The 20,851-nt window shown below is 45.6% G+C and overlaps 1 protein-coding gene across 5 annotated transcripts in view; it reads left to right on the forward strand.

The window, feature by feature from the left end:
• Window positions 1-20,851, forward strand: part of PAK5 (p21 (RAC1) activated kinase 5) — a 95,483-nt gene that overhangs the window by 63,568 nt on the left and 11,064 nt on the right. For all 5 annotated transcript variants that reach the window (XM_074864422.1, XM_074864421.1, XM_074864424.1 and 2 more), the window contains 3 exons: window positions 10,861-11,658; window positions 17,715-18,206; window positions 19,924-20,057. In XM_074864422.1, the coding sequence (XP_074720523.1) occupies window positions 10,861-11,658; window positions 17,715-18,206; window positions 19,924-20,057 (1,424 nt within the window). The remainder of the gene's footprint in view (window positions 1-10,860; window positions 11,659-17,714; window positions 18,207-19,923; window positions 20,058-20,851) is intronic.

Below are 20,851 nucleotides of genomic sequence, written 5' to 3' on the forward strand. Positions count from 1 at the left end.
CCTTTGTGGCCCCTAGAGTAAAATCTCCGACAGTGTCATGTGCCTCAGTTGTAGAAAGACTTTTTTTTTTTTTTAATGCGTATCAGCCCCTGGGAAGACTCACATTATGTTGTGCCCCACCGGTTCCCAGCGCTAATCACATATAGATGTAAAATACTGACTCTGTGCCATAGAAACAGTGTCGGTGGGCGCCTCGGCGTCAGCACTGCGTGGGAGACCCACGGCTCCCGTGAAGCACAGCCGTAGGTTATCAAAGCTGAAGTATCCGGGGAAGGTGCTTGTTGAGTGTTTGTTTAATTCTTGCGATTTCTCATGCCTTTGTTGAGAAAAGTGGGTTTTATTTTCCTCACACCTCCCCCACATAAAAAAACCAAAAAAATAAGTCTAGGCTGCAAATATTAGATGTAAGGACAACTGGCAGATACAGCGTTAAGGGTGGTGATGGCTGATTGTCACTGCAGAGAGGGTTTCAGAAAACTGTGCAGCCTTTTGGGCTAACCCCGGGCTCCTCTAGAGGCCAAAGTCTTCCCACCTCCCTGCAGCTTCTCCACTGATGAGAACGGTGGCACCAAGCTCAAAGCGATGGGCAGCAGAGTCGGTTCACACCGGGTTTAAGATGCATTTTTGCAATGCATTTTGCTTAGAAAACGCTGATGCCAGAGCTGAAAGAGGCACCAGGATTGCTGCCACCTCTTGCTTCATCTCCTGTTCCCTGCACCTGCATCGTGGCTGAGGAAGAAGAGCTGTAGTGCCGAAGGCATCATTCCCACGTCTCTCCTGTGGCACATAAGTAATCCAGGCACAAGCCAGTTTGCAAGCCCAGATTTCTGAGGTACCAGTTAGAGACACTGGAGCTTTATTGCTTTATATTAACTGCCCTTAATTCTGTTCTTTTTATTTGGATATAAACCTGTTCAAGCCACACACAGCCCTTCCTGCAACGAACTTTGGTCCTGGAGCTGTGATGTGTCACAGGTTTCCAGTCTGCTGCTGCCTTGGTGTTACAAAACTAAAAAACAGAGTTGTGTTTCTTGGAGGGAAGGATTTCTGTCGTACGGCCCAAACGTCCCCAACTTCGCTTTGTGCTTTTTAGCTGCCCCTGAAGTCAGCCCAGTGCTAAAGTTTTGGGGTGCTGCCACTGCAGGGTTCCCCCATGACTGTCACAGGATGCTGCGTGCATCGCTGGACCACACCTATACCTCAGTAAATCTTACTGAACTTGCTTTACAACTTCCTTGGGGGAAAAAAAGAAAATTCTGCTAGCACAGAGGCACTGACAGATGATGTGGCTTTGAAAGGGGGAGAATAAGATGTCTGGTGTTCATCAACAGGGCTGGCCACAGGCTTTCCGAGTCAGCGATCTTTTTCTTTTCCTGCCAGAAATGGACAAAATAGGAAAGTTTGACATTGATGGACAGACTTTATCCAGAGTGTAGCCAAAAACTACAGTCTTTGATGTGGTTTGATACAGCTTTTTGTCTTAGCTGGTCCACTCTGTGGGCTGTTGTGTGAAACGATTGCCATCAGCCTTAGGAAAATGCAGCACTATGAAGAGGGTGGTTAAAATTCCCACAGTTAATGTTTTTGAGGAATTTCATCTTGTGGGACATTTTGGGTTTTCATTCCATTCTGGGATAAAAGAAAATTTTAAAGTGCGCTACGGCCTATGAAATAGAAATTCGGTGGGTTTTGAGATTTCTCTATTCCTCTCCCTGTGAAGTGCTTGTATCATTAATAAGTACACTAACTTTCTCAAAGTAAAACTTTTAAGTCACATTTCACTCTCATTTTGTGTGTCTGGGATCTGTGTATATACGTTACATACAAAAATTGCACGTACTTGATGTGTTTGAAGTAGATCCAGAATAATTATTTTTGACATTGTAATATTCTCTAATAGCATTTTACATGACATGTAACAACCATGTTTGTGTATTTAAAAAAAAAGAAAAGGAGGAAAAGTTACTAGAATGTACATATTTAAGTGGAATTTTAAAACTAAATGTTTTGTTAAAGTTACTATATTTTAAAATGTCAAAAGAATTACTGGTGAATGTGATTATAATGAAATGTTGCTCTTGTTGTTATGGCAACTAACTTTTAAAACTGTTGTGAAGGGTGACAAATTACACAGTGCCGTTTTGGTTAGCCTTTTTTTATAGTTTTCCATCATTTTACTTTTGAAGAATTTTAAACAGCTGGCACTACTGTTGTTGTTAAGTATATTACCTTTCTCTCAGACTTTTAGCTGTATCTTTATTTTGAGCCATTGAGTAATATATGTTTTTCAGGCTGAGTAAATTTTATTTCTACATCATCAGTGTAGATCATCATCATCTACATCCTTCAATAATTAAGATGTGGCCATGCCAGCGTTTTCCCAGCTTCTCTCCTATCCTGTGCTGTTGCCAGTATCAGGTTAATTAATGTGATAGTATTGGATGTACGCACCTGAAGGCTGCGTATGACCAAGCTCAGCTCTCTGCTGTGCAGTGACTTTGCTGTGCAGCAGCAGCAAAAAAAATTCGGCGATGCTGATGCGTGCTCAGAAACGTGACTGCAGCATAGACGGGCGTATTTCGTGGGTCTCCACGTAGCGGTTTGCAGCAGCAGGAACCTGATGACGAGGGCTCCTCTGACCTGTTCAGTCCAGCCCCTCAGGACAGGCCTCACCAAAACACACTGCAGAGCTGAGCCCAGGGCAGCACTCAGGTAGCACTTGCAGAAGCAAGCGGGGAATATTTTTGTAGAAGTGGATGCACGGGAAGGAGTCTCTTGGACCAATCCCTCCTCCAAAGGAGAAATTGTGAGAATGATTTCTTTTTTCACTCCATTGAGTTTAGTGGAGAGACAAGGGCACAGTCCTGGAGTAACACAGCCTTTGGATAGCCTGGCATTACACTCCCCCAAGCTCAGCATCTCTAGTCCGATATTAAGGAAACCAGAATGATGGGGGGGACTCCATACAGAAGAGGCAAATCAGCCTTTCTGAGGGAGGTATTTCTGAACTGATGTTGCCCGCAGTGACCTTTTCCCCTTGGAAAGTGCAGTGTTCCCTGTGGCAAGGTGTCAATACAGCTATCAGTTGCTTCTTCTGTCATAACACAAAACAGAAACTGTACGCTCTGCTGTTACTAGCATCTGTCGAGAGGTGAAGAACTTGTTGAATGATAGTGGGTGGACAGAGTAAAACCTGCTTTTTCGTATCCAGTGATGTTGAATCAGCTCTGGTGATGAGCACATCCCAGACGTGGCACATCCTGCAGCACCCCTGGTGCTCCCAGCTAGCAAAACCATGGAGGTGGGCTTGGCTGAGTTTTGCCTCGGGGGTTTTCATTTTTATGTAATTTCTCCAGTGCATGGGAAAGGTCCTAAGAGCTATCCCAAACAGGAATTTCTGGACCTCCTAGAAAGGGATTAGAGGGATTTCGTGAGGCGGGATCATGGCTCACGTGCTTAGACACTTCACGGCAAGGGGCAGGTGACAGGGTCTCATGCTCCTGATTGTGCTGGGTGACTCTATGGTGTAAAGTGCATCTTTGGTCCAGGGAGCACCCAGCTGAGGCATCCAACACTGATGAAATCTGCAGAACTCCTTCCACTAGGAGGGAACTGTGTGATACCAGAAACAACCTTTTTTAAATTATTTTTATGGGGTGAATGAGAATATATAGCATCAGGAAGGAATTGATAACAGAAATTATATAAACTCTGAGGCTTCCAGGTGTAAACCAAGCTCTAAATTACAGGCTTCAGGAAGAAATGTTCTGACATACTTTCCTGTCTGTTGTATATTCCTGGTGACTAACTCTGAGTAATAGCCGTTTTGTAGACAGGCTGTAGATCAAAACCGGAGCAGATCCCATAGGACACTACTGGAGGGTGCAGCGTGATAAACGACGTCTCTTCCCATCCAGCACTGTTTCTCGCCACGTATCTGATGAGTTTCTGTTGCAAAAGGCATGTTTCTAGGGTAATTCTGTATGGCGCCAGCACCCTAAACTTCCCACTTAGGTTAATGTTTTGTATTACTGTGGGGAAATGAGGTGTTTGGTTGGTGCCGGCCCGTCCATCTGGCTATCTGCTCATTGCCTGCCGAGGTCAGGAGAGAGCTGCCTAAATGCAGCACTTGTTTCTAACTTGCACATCATCTCCAGTTCTGTCTCAGGATGCAGTTTGGTGGTCCCACAGCCAGCCAGAAGCTGGGTTTTGGTCTCAGAGTTCAAAGCAGCAAATACATTCAATGACCTCCCTTGTGGTACAACTGTATAGACATAGCGTGGACGTGGTTACAAAGAGAACCCTGTGCCCGTGGTGGGAGCAGGTGGCACCCAAAGGGAGAGAGTCCTGAAGGGGCTGCTGGTGAGCAGCAGGTCTGCCAGCTGCATGGAGAGCTCACCCAATGCTAAAGCCACCGTGCCAAGACCTACAGGACAAGTTTCCAGCTTCCTAACCCTGAGACTTTTGGGAAGCGCAATGTATGAGTTCCCCAAGACACTTGCACCTGCATTAGGTGGGAAATGCAGAGGAGAGGGATGTAACTTCAGCACAGACCCAATCCTTAATTCTGTCTCCAGACCCTTTTTGTCCAAAGAATAGGCCAGGCTTGTGCGCTTTTAAACATGGTCTTTTAAACATGGTCTTTTATTTGGGCCCCTCACTACAAAAAGGACATTGAATGACTCAAGTGTGTCCAGAGAAGGGCAACGGAGCTGGTGCAGGGTCTGGAGCACAGGTCTGATGGGGAGCGGCTGAGGGAACTGGGGGTGTTTAGTCTGGAGAAGAGGAGGCTGAGGGGAGACCTCATCGCCCTCTACAACTACCTGAAAGGAGGGTGCAGAGAGGGGGGATGAGTCTCTTGAACCAAGGAACAAGCAATAGGACAAGAGGGAATGGCCTCAAGCTGTGCCAGGGCAGGGTTAGACTGGCTCTTAGGAAGCATTTCTTTCCAGAAGGGGTTGTTGGGCGTTGGAATGGGCTGCCCAGGTCAGGGGGGGAGTCCCCATCCCTGGAGGGGTTTAAGAGTCGGGTTGACCCAGTGCTGAGGGATCTGGTGGAGTTGGGAACTGTCAGTGTGAGGTTCATGGTTGGACTGGATGATCTTCAAGGTCTTTTCCAACCGAGATGATTCTGGGATTCTGTGATCTAATGTCCACAGCTGACACACAAGCTCATCTCCTGCAGATGGCAACGTGCCATTGGTTTGGCACTTCTGCCATGAGCATGGTGAGCACAGCCTGCCATGATGCCATCATCAGGTGGGGAGAAGAGGGGATGGACGTCCAGAAATGTTCTTCAGTCCTTTCTCACAAAGCTTCCCCATTTGTGTGTAATTAAGCATTCACTGGAGCACAGTAGGATCACGAGGATAGCTCCAACACCATCATTTGGAGAGGCAGCTCAGAGGTTAGAGCTCATCCTCAAGTGAATATTCAATGGAGAAAAACCTTAAGTGAAACAGTGGGCCACCCTACTTGAAAACGGCTCTCCTGGGTCCCAGCTGAGCTCCTCAGTTGATGGGCTTTCAGCTGCCATTGCTTTTTCTCCCTGGCAGCATATTTATTGACCCATGTAAAGTCAGCCATTGGAGACCATGGGCAGGTCTTCATCTTTTATCTCCCATCTTCCTCTTTGAGCCTGGTCCTTGTGTCAGTGGTCAAGATGCATGCTCAGACTTAAAATTTAGCCTCACAAACAAGGGAGAGGGGCCCACTTCATGCTGGCCCCGGACTGCTCAAAAAAGCAGGTTTTTGCTTGTAGCCGTCTCCAGGAGTTTTGAGGGTCTCCAGGTATTTTGAGATCCTCTAAGGACTGTGCTTGGTCTGAGATCTCACAGCCTGTTCCCTTGGTGAGAACAGATCAGATGCAGACCGCTGACACCTCTTACACCCTTGGCTACAGCTATAAAACTCTGTTGCTTACAGGGAAAGCTGGAGTTTTCCTTCTGACGTGATGACAAAGATCAGTTTTTCTCCCCAAGGTAGTGCTGTTCACATTCGCTTACGCTGAGAAGTAAAATTTGGTGTCATGAACACAGCTTCAAATACTTTGAATGTCTCGCAACACAGGAAGATAAATTACCAACACGTCCATCACTTACACTTGGATTACTTTGACCAGCTGTGCTTTATGCACCTTTGCTTTGCTTTATGCACCTTTCTTAAGAAAAGAATGATTTTCGGGTATGCATAGGCTGTGCTTTTAGTTTATGTGTAAGGCAGATGAGGGGAAAAGCTAGCTAGAAGCAAAATCAGAGTTTAGATAAGGGCGACATTTCCTTAAAAGACCTTTTTTTTTTTTTTTTTCTCACCCTGCACATCACAGAGATTTTAAATCCACACTGACTTCTGAAAACACAGCTCTGGGAGGACAAAGGATGATACATTCTTAACGAGTGTGTAAAGTGTAGTAGTTTTAAAGACAATAAATGCAAGGTCGTATTAGGGCAAAACAGTTAATTACCCACTTCATTATTGTCAAGGTTAATACAGTATTTGAGCGCAGAAGCTGTTTTTCATCTCCTTTTGGAAACAAGGCAAGACAGCATTTCTTACAGACAGATCCATTATAGCTTATCACCGGAGGACAGACCGCTACAGAAACACCATGAAGGATGTCTACTGTCACCAGGCTCCAGAGCAAACGCCAAACCTGTCCAGAGAGCAATGGAAATGAAATGAGAGCTACAGCTTCAGAGTACCGCGCTTTAATTCACAGAGATTGCGCCCCATTGATTTTAATGGACGACGGGAACGGTGGCATAAAATTCGCCAGCACTCCTTCATCTGTTTTAGCATTGATCCCTCCTAAATTGCACAATGCGCTGAAAAACGTCCTTTAATAAACATGGGGTATCGACTACAGCAAATCCCATCTTTCCGCAGCGAACCCAGTGAAAGCTGCGCTCGTGGTAGAGCTCGGTCTCTCTTTTTCATGCGTGCCAGGGTGTTGTACAGGTTTCCATTACACAGTCTCAATAGTTGGAAACAAAGGCCTCATAAATCTTAGCCCACCAACCTTAACAAATAATGCTTTACTTTTAACTATCTACTTTACCTGCAGCAACTTCGAAAATTCCTTAAGTTTAAAAATGAGGAAACCAGTAAGTGGTTCAAAAAAAAATAGAAAAAACCCTATATAAATAGATATAGAATATATATAAAAATAGAATTTCCTCCTTATATGGAAACACATGTTGGTTTTTTTCAGTTTATAAAGCCTTTAAAATTGCAAAAACTAGTTTAGTTCCTATGAAACGAATTACCAGGATAACGGTGGTTATATCACTTTCGATGTAGCCTTTATCTGTTACATTTTCTTTCAAGGTTTTTGTTTTGGTTTTTAAGTTAGAGCTAGAATTTCCCATCTTTCGTGATTCCTGCCGTTGTATTTCATTCCCAGGAGGTTTTCCTTCTGCTCGCCAATGCAGCACCCGAGTCTACATTCCCAAATGGAGATCCACACGCCAGCAGTTCGGTCTTTCCACTGAAGCTGGGTACTTCTGGCCCTGGTGCTAACATTAGGCTTTTGGGTTTGGGCATCTGGGCCATGGCTATGGCTGTTCTCAGTCTCTGGCTTCTTTCTGCAAATACTGCGCTTCCCAGGAAAGCTGCGGGTGCTGGTGAGCCCCTGGCACACACTTTTTCTGTAGTAAATGACTTCAGGACAGGTTGACATGGCACAACATATGTTTCATTCTTTTTGACATCTTCTTTGATTTTATTTTTTAATTTTCGATGCTCTGTGGGCATCCTTACAGAGCAATTACTCTTACTACTCTTATAGAATGATACCTACTTTGGGATATTAATTTGCTTTTTAAGCTTAGTAAATTGTTCTGCCCACTAGGGAGGCACCCACTGTATTTCAGATTTGTGTATAAACATCTGAAGTTCCACTTGGATAGCAAAATACTTGACTATGTAGCGTATTTCACAGGGTCTCAGTGAAACACCTCCCAAATTATCTGCTCTATGGACACTAGCATTTTTTGACAGGAATAATGCTAGATGTTTCCCTGGAAAAAATCAAGCTCGTATAGGCTGGCTGATGTAGCCAGAGGGGCATCTCACCAAGATGTATGTCCTCTCACATAAGGGAAGTGCTACATCTAAAAACAAACTGAAGCCAATAGAAAAACTGTTGTTGTTGTAAATAATAAATAATTACCATAACTGATAGTATTAATACTTGTTATTAGTAGTAATAAAGCACTGACTATTCTGGAGAAAATGTGCCTCTGAAATAAGTAAGTTTTATCCTCCCTTTCCACTGGCCCTTTTAATTTACTCATAGGGAGGAGCCTGAAGCAAATAGGAATTACAGGCATGCCCCTTGCAAGTCAGTGTTTGCCAGCGGTGGTCCTCAAAAACGCTGGAAGAGTTTTAGTTCTTAATCCCTTTAAACTTTATTGGCTGGGATGAGATGGCACTGAGGTCCTGGAGCTAACCAAGACTGCTTCATCAGACTGGGGCTTTGGTGGAAAATGCTTTTTATGGAAAATCGGAGTTTCCTACAAGACTATTTTACTATTAGTACTTTTGTTAAATCCTCGTAATCAAAAAGGTGGCTCCCAAGCATGCACCTGTCTGCAGAAAATCCCTAAATTGCAGGGTTTGTCATCAGTGAATTCCCTAACAGATAAATCCTCAACTGTGTTCTTCTAAATTTTCCTTCTGAAGGTATCTAAAAATCCTGCTTCCAGAGAGCATCTTCTTGGAGGGGCAGAGGGAAAACTCTGTTCTATAACCGAGGCCCCTCCGCTCCCAGGGGCTCCCTCTGGCTCCAGGGTCCCTTTGTGCAGCCACAACGCAGGTTGCTGCAGGAGACCTCTCCTTTGTGAAGGCCAGTCCCACAGAGAGTATTAAATTGGCATTTTAGTCCTTGGCATGCATTTGCACAGGGGAAGCGGGGTGGCAGTTGGGTATTTCAATCTTGTTTTCAATTATAAGCATTTCATTGTCGAGTGTTGCTGGTTTATTATGTGATAATTAAATATGAATGATCACACAGTCATCCTGCCAAAGCGGCTGTAGCCGAATTAAACCAATTCCTCTCGTCTTGCTGAATGGCTTCGGAGGCAAAAGGAGTGATCTATTTGCTGTCCCTTATTTTTGCTGTCCTATTGTTTCAGTATCACTAGCTTCAAAATAGCAAACTAGGCAAGTAATTACGGACATAAATCAGAGCAGGGATCAGTGTGAGGTCAGGACTGCTTTGCTTGTAAGCCCGGCTTTTCTCAGCTGCCTTTTGCTGAATAACAGAGAAGTACATTGCTGTTCATTTTGTGAAAAAGTGGTTTTATTAGTGATGAAATGCGTGTTTTGACAAAGTCTGAGTCCCTGCGTGCTTTCAGGCAGGGGTTGAGCAGCTTCACCGTGTCTGGAGCGGAGCCTCCTCTGTCAGCACTGAGCCAAGGGCCGGTGGCCAGGCTGGACGCCGTGGTGAGCACCTGATGTGCCGTGGTTGGTGTGCCACGTCTGATGTGCCACGGTTGGCCTCTGATATGCCACAGTCGGCGTCTGATGTGCCACGGTTGGCCTCTGATATGCCACAGTCGGCGTCTGATGTGCCACGGTTGGCCTCTGATATGCCACAGTCGGCATGCAGCCTGGGCAGGCTGCAGCTCACAGAGGGACGTCTCCTTGGGGTGACCACAGTCACCGTAAAAAGTCAGCGAGTTAAATAAGATACAGCCGTAGATATCGAACTGAAGCGGATCAGCAAAGCAAATGTGTTTTCAGTATTGCTGCACTGATTTATGGCCCTGGCCCTTCATCTATACATCTTATTCTGGTGGGGTGTTTATAAACATGAAGCGGCACTCAGTGGGAGTCAACTGCTGAAAAATGGATGCAACCTCAAGGTGTTACAATCTTCAGATGGTACTAGCTAAAAATAGTCAATCTTCTTGAAGAAGAGCTGTAACCAAGCACTGCTCACCTCCCCTCCTACCAGGAGCACCAGTGTTTTGGACAGAAAGAAGTAGGGATGGGCAGGGGGTTGTGGGCAGTCCGTGGGAGCAAGTTCACGTCTGCCGTGCTCCTACACAGTTGTCATCCGTGGCTGGGGGATCTACAGAGGACTTTGCAATATTAGGACACAAACAGGGCCTCCACCACTGCCACCACATGGCAACCGTGATGTGGATGTCCCAAAGCCATGGTTGTGCGCAGTGGTTTGCTGGATGCTGTGTGTTTTACGAAGGAGATGTAGTTAAGTGTATTTCCCTCTTCCCCAAGTGTCTCTTACGCTTAGTTAACTAAGAGGCAATCCCCAGTGGTAATTCTGCTACCCAGGAACATACCTGGGTATGTTTTGCAAAGAAAGGCCAAACCCAGTGCCTACTAAATTATATGCTACTTTCCATTCCAACACTTTGTTAAAATACCACGCAGAAGTGACCGCTAAATGGTTTTCGTTTAGTTTACCCATACCCTGTAAATGAGATTCAGCCCACCAGTTTCACTTGATGTAGACAATGAATAGTAACAAATGATGAATAACAACAAATAAAAAATAAGTAGTGGTTTTAAACATCTCTGCTGTTGGCTGCTGAACACCCACCTCTTAAACTGGGCTTTTTAAGAGTGACTTAGGGTTGCATGCCAAATCTCAGCTTAAGATGTACACCGAATTTAACCCCTCTTTTTTTACTCATTTCTGCCTGTTCTGTTGTAAGTATTTATTGAGATTTTTTTTTCTAGCAATGGATTATTCTGAGGTATGTGACCGAAGAACCTAACAGATTGCTATGGGTATTTCGGGGTGAACCATAGACTTTTTTTCTTTTTGGTGGTTTTCTTGGTCAGATACTAAACAAAGATCGGTATTTAATCAAAGCAATTTTTTTATTTCCAGACTATTGTTAGAGGTAATAAGCCTCGAAAGGATACTTCAATCAACGGCCTGCTGGAAGAGTTTGACAATATCTCAGTGACACGATCCAATTCCCTGCGGAAGGAAAGTCCTCCCACCCACCACCAAGGAAATGCAAACCATGTGCCGAGGCACCAGGAAGAAAATGGTTATATCACGTATTCCCAGTACTCCAGTGAATCAGACACTACAACAGACTATGTTGTGGAAAAATATCGAGACAAGAGTCTTTACAGGGAAGAGTTAGACAGGTACTACAAAGGGAGCTATGCCGCCAAGCAGAATGGGCACATGATGAAGGTGACTTCCCGGGACATCTATTATTCGGAAGTGACGCCCCTGCAGTCAGACCTCACCAGGTTCCTCCCAGATTACCGTGCACACCTGGAGACAAAGCCCAAACCGCTGGAATATGGTGGCCTAAAGCTGGAGTATCAGCGGATCCCCAGCGGATCCTCCCTGGACTATAGAGATCCTTTTCCTTACACCCCATCCCGAGCGTCGGTGCAGAGCGAGTGCCCCAAGGAGAGGCTGGAGTACAGCGACAGCGACTGGGGACATGGTCTGGGCAAGGACGACTACGACAAGAGACCGAAGTCATCCTACGTGGACCCAGCGAGCCCTCAGCCAGCGATGAGGCAGAGGTCCAGGTCAGGCTCTGGTCTACAGGAGCCGGCCATGCCCTACGGAGCAAGCGCTTTTAAAACACACCAGCAAGGACATTCCTACAGCTCCTACACCTACCCCCGCTTGTCCGAAACCGCAGCAGGCATCCCCAAGGTAATGTGACATCCCCGGTGACAGTGCTGCCGCGGCAGGGATCAACCTCTCCGGAAGGGGAGTGCAAAAAATTAAGTGCGTGCAAAAAATTAGGGGCAAGAAGCCATGTTTGTTCGCGCGATGCTGAGTAGCGTCCCCGGGAGTTGCGTGGCTGCTGCTTGGCAGGTGTGAAAACCCACCTGCTTAACTCAAGTGTCAGAAAATGGATGTCAGGGACCGGTGGGTTTAAGATATTTATTAAAAGGCAGGTCTGGGGATGCCCAGCTTCTGGGAGTTTTACTTGGGATTCCCAATAACCCCACGTTCTTTGGCAGTTTTTGTGTCGTTAGGAGATCCTAACGCCTGCGCAGAGCTCAGCGGGAGGTGAGAAGCTGCTTTGGTTTGTTATCAGATACTTTCGTATTTGAATTGTTACTGTGCAAGGCTGAAACCTCTGTGTTTTACTATTTATATTGTATTTAAGCTATATTTATATTACAAGGTTTATTAACCATTTGCTGCTAATGAGAGTAGGGGTTTCCTCCTCTCCGCTTTGTTTTTAAACAGTGAAATTAAATCAAAGCAGCTTGTCTCACCCAAGACATTTTAGATGTAGTTAAAAAAAAGGGTTAAGGTGCAAGAAAGCATTTCAACCATGATATCTGCAAGCAGCTCCTCTGCACAGATTTGTGTCCTGCTCTGCCTTCTGCAAGTCACATGGGGAATATTACCTGTACAAGCTGTGCTACCCTACTTGCAGTAGTTTGCTGTAACTGTTTGTTCAGTTAAGAGAATAACACTTTTCTTACACATCTGCGATGATGACCTGCTTAAACATCTAATATTCCGCAAGAGAAGTTTTTTCTTCAGTGTAGATTGCATTGAACATTACCGAGTTCCCCTAGCAACGGGCACCGAGATGATGGCTCATTTTCCCAGGGCTGAAACAGTCTTGGGTTGCTGTGACTTACCAAACGTGCTGAGGTAGGTAGCTTGTTAGGTGCTGAGATCCACTCTGCTGTTTAATGATGGTCTGAACGGTGCATTTTCTTATTGGCTCTGTGCACTGAGAACATGGTTCTGTCCAACTGCAGAACCAGAAGTATCAGGTCTCTGCAAGTCCACGATAGCCCTATGGCGGAGGCATTCCTGTGTCTTGCCTGCTTAGGTTTTGGCTGCTTTGTTGATCCTGGGGTGCAGAGTTATAATCAGTGCCGCACAATAAAGGGAGGGCAATGTGTTTTTATTCCACATTGCATTAAAGCATAGAGCTGGGCTTTGGAGGTTGAGTATAAATCAGGGGAGGGAGTAGAAAAGTTACCAGGTCTCTTTGTGTGCCTTTCCTGAGCTTGGGATGTGGTGGGAGGGATGCGTGTGGGTAGTTAACTGTGCACCGGAGTGTGGCATTAAATATGGATTCTGGAAGCCGTGAGGAAAGCCTGAGATGAGCTATCTGCCATTGCCTTCATTGAAAGCAATCATTTTGTCAGAGTTTAGAAAGGAGAAGGACAAATCCAGTAATTCATAGACTGTCTTGCACCTGATGCTGCCAGTTTTACAGCATTCAATAGGGCAGAAGACAGAGGTATATTTTACAGGACTCAGAGCACTCCAGACACTTTGAAAAATATCCCATTAAAATGCAGTAACAACTTTTATTGAAAAAAAAAAAAAAGATGCCTCCGTGCAAGATTCATTGTGAGCTGTTCCTCTCCTCAGAGCATCAAAAACACTCCTACAGCCTTGGTGTATTGAAACTTGATGATTCACTGTTAAATGCAGTAGTTTCAATTCCCAAACTTGTCCACAGCTCCTGGAAAAGTGAATAGCAGTTTCTTGTCTTGGATGATTGCTGAGGAGTCTTCTTTTCAAGGGGGCGTTAGTAAGATAATGGTTCATCAAATGGGTTTACTAAATGAAAATCAGGTCTCAAATCAGATATTTTACAAATGAGATTGGCTTTAAAGAATAATTAAAAAGTAAGCAGCAAAAAAGTCCGCAGGCACAAATGTATGGCTTCAAAATGCCACAGATGTTCATTTTGGCTTGTAAATGTGAAGAGCACACTCCAGTATTATTTGCAGGTGACAGAGGTCAGATAAATCAAATGTCTACCCTGTTTCATCATCAGTGATTTCAGAGGTGTTACATCAGAAGACTTCCAGTGCTCTGGGCTTGGCCACCGCCATGCAGTGGGACCATGGAGGTGTAGGAAGCCAGAGGCTCAAATTTGGTCCCCTCTAATCCACCCCCATGTTACCCACCTGCTCTCCTATTCCTGCAGACTAACTCCAGAAACACTTGCATGGGCTCGCAGTGTCTGCTCTGTTACCCTTACAACACAGAGGTTACGTCCTGCTTTGTTCAGTGGAGTCTCCTCAATATTACAGAATCCCAAAATCATCTCGGTTGGAAAAGACCTTGAAGATCATCCAGTCCAACCATTAACCTCACACTGACCGTTCTCAACTCCACCAGATCCCTCAGTGCTGGGTCAACCCGACTCTTCAACCCCTCCAGGGATGGGGACTCCACCCCTGCCCTGGGCAGCCCATTCCAACGCCCAACAACCCCTTCTGGAAAGAAATACTTCCTAAGAGCCAGTCTAACCCTGCCCTGGCACAGCTTGAGGCCATTCCCTCTTGTCCTATTGCTTGTTCCTTGGTTCAAGAGACTCATCCCCAGCTCTCTGCATCCTCCTTTCAGGTAGTTGTAGAGGGCGATGAGGTCTGGCCCACAGTATCAAACTCATCCTGCCAGGTCTGATTATTTTTGGACATTCTGTACCGCATGTTTTCTTTTCACCCTCCTCTTCATCGCAGGCAGCCCTCTTAACTTTTTGCGCTGGATCTTATTATTTCAAAGCTCCTTTCCCAGACATTTTACAGTAGAACCTCTCCATGACCGTCTCCTGTCCCTCCTCCAAGGGGCCGTGATTTCTGCTCTCCCCTTCACTACCTCTTACTGCTGTAACGTAGCAGAGGTCTCTCTAATCTGGAGTTTTCCTGCTGTGTGTTTTGCGGGTACTCTGCACCAGGAGGACATTTCCAGCCTTCTGAAGGCAGAGCCAAGCCTTTACTATCAGAAACCCTCTCATTTTCCCCCTGTTTTCTCATTCACGTGCCGGTAGCTTTCCGTGAGCTCTGCCTCTGTGCGTGGAACAGGGAGTCTCGGAGATTTCCACCAGCGAACCACCAGAGAGTAACCTTTCCCCTCGCAACCTCCGTGTGATTTACTGACCATCCCTTCCACACCTTTTATTTTGGCAAACTGAAACCTAATCAAACGGAAATCCATTTCACGTTCACTGAAGGGTGAGCCCGTCACGCCAGGGGCTTGCGGCTCCCCGAGAGGAGGCTGTGGGCTCCGGCTGCAGGGCTGCGGCTGCCGTCTCTGCCGCAGTCCCGCCGCAGAGCGCGTGGGGACACCCCCTCGGCTGAAGGAGGGTGCAGGGAAGGAACCCCTTAGGAGCAGGCAGGTGTTTCCTCCGCATGCGGGACAAAGTGGGCATTGCTGTCCTGCGAGTGGAAACTGCAATGAGTTTAAACACGGTGGTACACCCGCCTTTTAACAACGAAAAGACCCGACTGCTGACGTGGCGGCGTGCGGAGGCCGGTGAAGCGACCCAGCCGGCAGCAGCAGGCTGTATCGCCTTGCACCACGGCGCCGTGATGGATGTCGTGTCAGAGCTTTGGCTGCTCCTTTGACCTGATCTCGGATGAGCGCCGGGACTGGTTTCTTCTTTCCTTTGTAGTATCTAAAGAATTTCTTTTCAGTAGGTAACAGCATTCAGTAGCAGAAATGGAATTATTAGCGGAATAAAGTGTGTTCGATTTTGCCATAATGTGCAGCACTGTGTCAGGACACAGCCTCGGAGGAGAGCTTCAGCTGATTTACTCATTATAGCTCTTGATCTTTTGTAAGATTTCATGGGATTCAGGACGTGAATGGGCTTACATCGTACTGCAATGCTAATCTCAAAAAGCTTTCAAAAATTCTCGGCGAGCACACTGAATTTTCATTTTAAAATTTCACTGCGGAATTTACTTTTGCCAATGTGTTAAGCTGAAGACGTGCTCAGAAATACCAGGCATGGGTGAAGCCTCAAATAATTCATTAGTGTGGATTTATCCAGCTTGAATTTCTAAACAAGGCTTTCCCCATCCCAACAGTTAAAAGAAAATGGTATATTTACAGCCAGAGCAGTAATTTATGTGTCCCTATGTACACAGATATATAGGACAGGGCAAGATTGAGTTCCCCTCCTTCGACCAAACCATCTGAGCACTTCTCCGTGTTAATTAGTTTGGCAGATGTAATGTCCTTCATGAAATTCGTGGTGTCTCTGACCCCCTTCTATTTTATGGCTGCCCCTGCCTGACGGAGTAAGTGAAATTACAGCTGTAATCATGTGGATGTTTTGCTTTAACAAACCCGGCACCCTAGGAGGCGGCTGTACAACACCATTACGTGCTGGCTGGATGCTCCACACGGCTGGGAGCTGTCAGCGTGCGAGTCTCAGGCGGGAGCAGACTCCAGCTTCATGTTTCCAAGGGAAATCTCTGAGCAGCCCCTCTGGAGAGGCATTCCCTCTTCCCTGCTAAACCTCACGCGAATGAAAAGACGGGCACGCCCGGCTCACGCATGAGGTAGGAAAGTGCTGATATAATATTGTGCTCGGAGGCTTTTCTGCCCGCACCGAGGCGACTCCGGCTAGAAACTCCTCCTCGCTGTGCAGCAGCCTACAGAGATAAATTGATGCTGCGGCAGATTTTTTTTCTTTCTTTTTTTTTTTTTGCAGTCTTAGCATAAAACGGTCAAATGATGTTCCACCGCAGAATTCAATTTCACAGTTCAGTTGGGTCCTTGATTACACTGCCAGATTCAGATTAATGTGCATTTAACTAACATGGATCAGGGACTCCTGGCCGGCAGCCAGCAGTAATAGTAGCAACCGTGAGCTGTGTAGAGTTTGCTGCTCTGTCCACCCCTGTGCACCGCCACTGAAATTGATTGATTAAATGAACTCATTGCCATAATTATTTGTAATTGTGCTACATCATGAGCCTGTGTCAAACCATCCCTCTGCCCCGAGAGACACCACACGTCGCCAGGAGTCACATACGTTGTATCGTAACTGTGGAGATGCTCTTTTCTGGGGGAAAAAAACTGTATTTTTGTTTTGGGTGGGGGGTTTTGTCTTACATCCTTTTTTTTTCTAGTTTGGATAAAAGCAAACTATTATGTTTGCGAATGTGAAGTACGCATTTGCTTTCAGTGTAAGAAGCTTAGAAAAGCTTGGAAAATAAGAAGAAAGGAACCTGCAAATGAACAAGGCCTCCCATCGGGATAATTTCCTCTGCAATTGTCTCTGATTTCAGATGAAAATTAGCAGTTTCGTGACACTGCAGTTAAGTAGTGTGTCACTGTGGAAAATGATTTAAGAAATGGTAAATTGAATTAGGCTCCTCATCATACTCATGTATGCAGTCACTCAAACAGCAGCCAGTAGTGGGGCAAGGCAGGAGGTGACAGAGATTTCAGGGTACCACTGCCTCCGCACGAATAGGTTGGGTCATCCCTGAATTGCTGGAGGAAAGCATAAGAAAAGACTAGGGGCTGAGAGTCAAAACCTTACTGGTCTTTGAAAGGAAAGACACAAATTGGAATTTGCTAAAGGGCTGCTGGTTGTGAAAGGGATGAAGTCTTGGAGGAAATGGCCCAGAGAGCCTGCAAATACACTTTTTGGAGCATACGCTTTCATTAAACAAAGATTATTGTACCTACAAACAAGTACCTAGACAGAAGAATGATCCTGAGATGCACAAAAGATCTCATGATATTCCCTGGCCTCATTTTAGTGCTGATCAGAGCACAGCAGCCCAACAAGCTAAAAAAAAAAAAATCCTTTTCAGAGACAGTGCAGCAGTGTCACGTTGAGAAGAATGGGTACACGCGGGAGCACGGTTGTGCTGGCACCTGCCAAGGACCTCTGGGGGTGCCAGAAACGACCCGAGCGGATGGACAGCAAGAAAGCTCCGTTCACCCGCGTTCACTTGTCTGCTTTTGTGTTGCAGGTGGATTATGATCGAGCACAGCTGGTTGTTAGCCCACCGCTCTCCGGATCGGACACCTACCCCAGGGGCCCAGTAAAGCTACCTCAAAGTCAGAGCAAAGTCAGCTATTCAAGCAGCAGCTACCAGTACCCTCTGGTCTACCACAAAGCATCCCACTATCACCAGCCATCTCTCCAGCCCAGCTCTCCCTATATTTCCACCGCCTCCTACCCCAGCTCGCCAAGTATCACATCAAGTGCTTATCCTCCACCCAGCTGGGGATCCTCCTCAGACCAGCAGCCCTCTAGGGTGTCCCATGAACAGTTCAGAGCTGCCCTGCAGCTTGTGGTCAGCCCCGGCGACCCCCGGGAGTACTTGGACAGCTTCATCAAGATTGGGGAGGGCTCCACAGGGATCGTCTGCATTGCCACCGAGAAGCACACAGGAAAGCAAGTCGCTGTGAAGAAGATGGATCTCAGGAAACAGCAGAGAAGGGAGCTGCTTTTTAATGAGGTACGTTGTTCCGGGTGGTGCGAGGGGTTTCGCAGGTGGTAGGTTCAACAGGAGACGTGGGCCAAATGGCAACCTCGAGACCCAAATTAATACCTTAAAGAGGTGGTGAGTCCCACGTGCATCTATGCTGTATAAATATTATATAACCAGACCAGTTTCAAATGGGCTACATCTTCTCCTGGCTTTAAACCTATAATGCGGTGAGAAGTCACAGTAAACAGCTAAGAAATCTCTATCAGCTGCTCCGTGCAGCGTATCAGGTGCACAGACATTGCCTGGGTGCCTTTTTCTCACCGTTTGCTGGTGTAGTTTATTCTTCCGAGATGGAGGATCCAAACTAACTAGACTATTCAAGAAGCATGTGCACCATGTTCTGGCATATACATGCTTTTCTTTTCCTCCCTCCTTCCTCTCCCAGCCATTGGCAGTCCCTTTGCTTTTGTGACAATAACTAAGCGAAGCGCTGACAGTCCCTTTTTCATGGAATCATCTGTGTTAATTCCCACATCTCCTTTCCTGAGTGGTTGCAGCCAGTTCAGAGCCCACGACTGCTTAGGGAAGATTGTTTTCCCTGTGTACATTATTTGAAATTTAAGAACACTGGCTTTCACTTGCTGTTTTTTCACCCAGTTTTTTGGTGCTGAGAGTTGCTTCTGCAACTCGGAGAGCTTCTCCTTTTTTACTTCTTACTCCCTTAAAGAAGCTAGTGGTGTGTGTCCTCCGCTCCCTTTTCAAGATCACTTGTGAAGATGCTGAGCAACACCAAAAACACTGCAGGTCCCCGGAAACCTCTTGTGAGAATTAGCCTTCTGATTCTGTCATTTGTTTCCTGTAGTTTAGGTATAAGAGGATCTACCCTCAGCACATGACAGACTGGTTTCTTTAAAACCTTTAAAACCAACATTTTTTAATTAAAATATTAATTTCTAACATTTAATTAAAATATTCGTTTCTAACAACTTCAAACAAGTTTCTAACAGTTCTCCTTTGCACAGTCCATGATTGTACTGGGTATTTTGGCTTTGTTTTGCCTCTGCTGGAAGACTACACTGAATTGTCTTGTGAAGCTCTAACTGAGCATCTCTTGAGTGGTAACATCTTGAAGCAGGTCCTACATGCTGTGCTGGACCAAGCTGCTTCCCTGACACGCTCCAGTCACTCGTGTCTTCTGAAAATTTCTTTTCAGTGGTGCTGAAATTCCTCTGTCTATAATGAAGCCTTGGCTGGGCTGCTGTTCCTGTAGTCCCAGTTCTGTACAGTCCCTTTTAGATGTGGGATTTGAGTCGTCTTATGAATATCCCCTATATTACCAGCATTCTGTTAAAATTCTGTGAAAAGTACCATTTGATACAGGATGAGGAAGACTTTGATGGGTTGAGCGACTGATCGGGTCAAAAAAAAATAAATCTGTGTTGTACTGAAAGCAACTGGCAATAAAAAAGCAATGAAATAAACAGTAGTGTTCCTGCTGTCTGAAAAAAACCCCAATTATCTACCACTTGTAATTTAGCAACTAAAGATTCTTCCTTCTTCCTAATGCATTTACAATGACTGTTATTTTTATGTAAATATATCGATTTTATTTATATGTTGGCATAAGGATGTGATTCATAGCAGAACCTTTACTAAGCACAAAGAGAAAAGTGAAAAAGAAGGTCAAAACAAGTGTCAGATAATGCTTGTAGCAATTCACATACCATCTTTTTCTTCCTCACAGGTTGTAATCATGAGAGATTACCATCACGAAAACGTGGTTGACATGTACAACAGTTACCTTGTTGGCGATGAGCTGTGGGTTGTGATGGAGTTTCTGGAGGGCGGCGCTTTGACAGATATAGTGACTCACACGAGGTGGGTTGGGTGGGATGCGCCGGGACTGGCAGCGTAAAACCCGCGGCGTAAGCCGGGCGGGAGGGAGGTGCCGTGGCTTTCCTTCGTGGATGCCTCCACACCGTGCCCTCGGCACCTCACCTCCTCCCGAGGGAAGCTGGGTACCTCCTGGCTCTATATATCTATTTTTATATGTATATTTATTGCTGTATATTCATATATTCATACAAAATACATATACACAAACATAAAAACAATATACGTGGGAAGTATATACACATAAATATGTATCTGTATGTATGTGTATAGCTATATCTGCATGTGTGTGTGTATGCATATGTACACACTCACACACACTTACACTGTGGCGTGCTCACTTCACCAGCGTCAATAAGCCACTGCAGATGAATTCCTGTCAGTACCAGCATTTTTTAAACAGAAGGGAAAGAAATATCTGAAAGGGCTTGCTGGTAGATGAGGATTTGCTAGTGCTTTAAGAGGTAATTTAACAGCAACACACTTTTATCCATTACTTCCTAAAATGGCAAAAAATACCTTCTGTTCCCTGTTTGGTGATCTGTATTGTTTTTGCTGTCATAACTACGTCAGTTCTAAGGGTGATTTCTCTCCATACTCGGAACCCACATAACCATGCTTTCAGAAATAACTGCAAACCAAGCCTAAAACATAACGGGGAAAGTATTTTTATATCAGAATATTTGTGCTTACGGTGGAGCTTGTTCCCATATTTCAGTTAATACCGTACCTTTAAAGAAGGCGATTCGCCAGCACAAAAGCTCTGGTTACGGAACTGC

Source organism: Strix uralensis, chromosome 3 (assembly GCF_047716275.1).
Source record: "Strix uralensis isolate ZFMK-TIS-50842 chromosome 3, bStrUra1, whole genome shotgun sequence".
Classification (NCBI taxonomy): Eukaryota; Metazoa; Chordata; class Aves; order Strigiformes; family Strigidae; genus Strix; species Strix uralensis.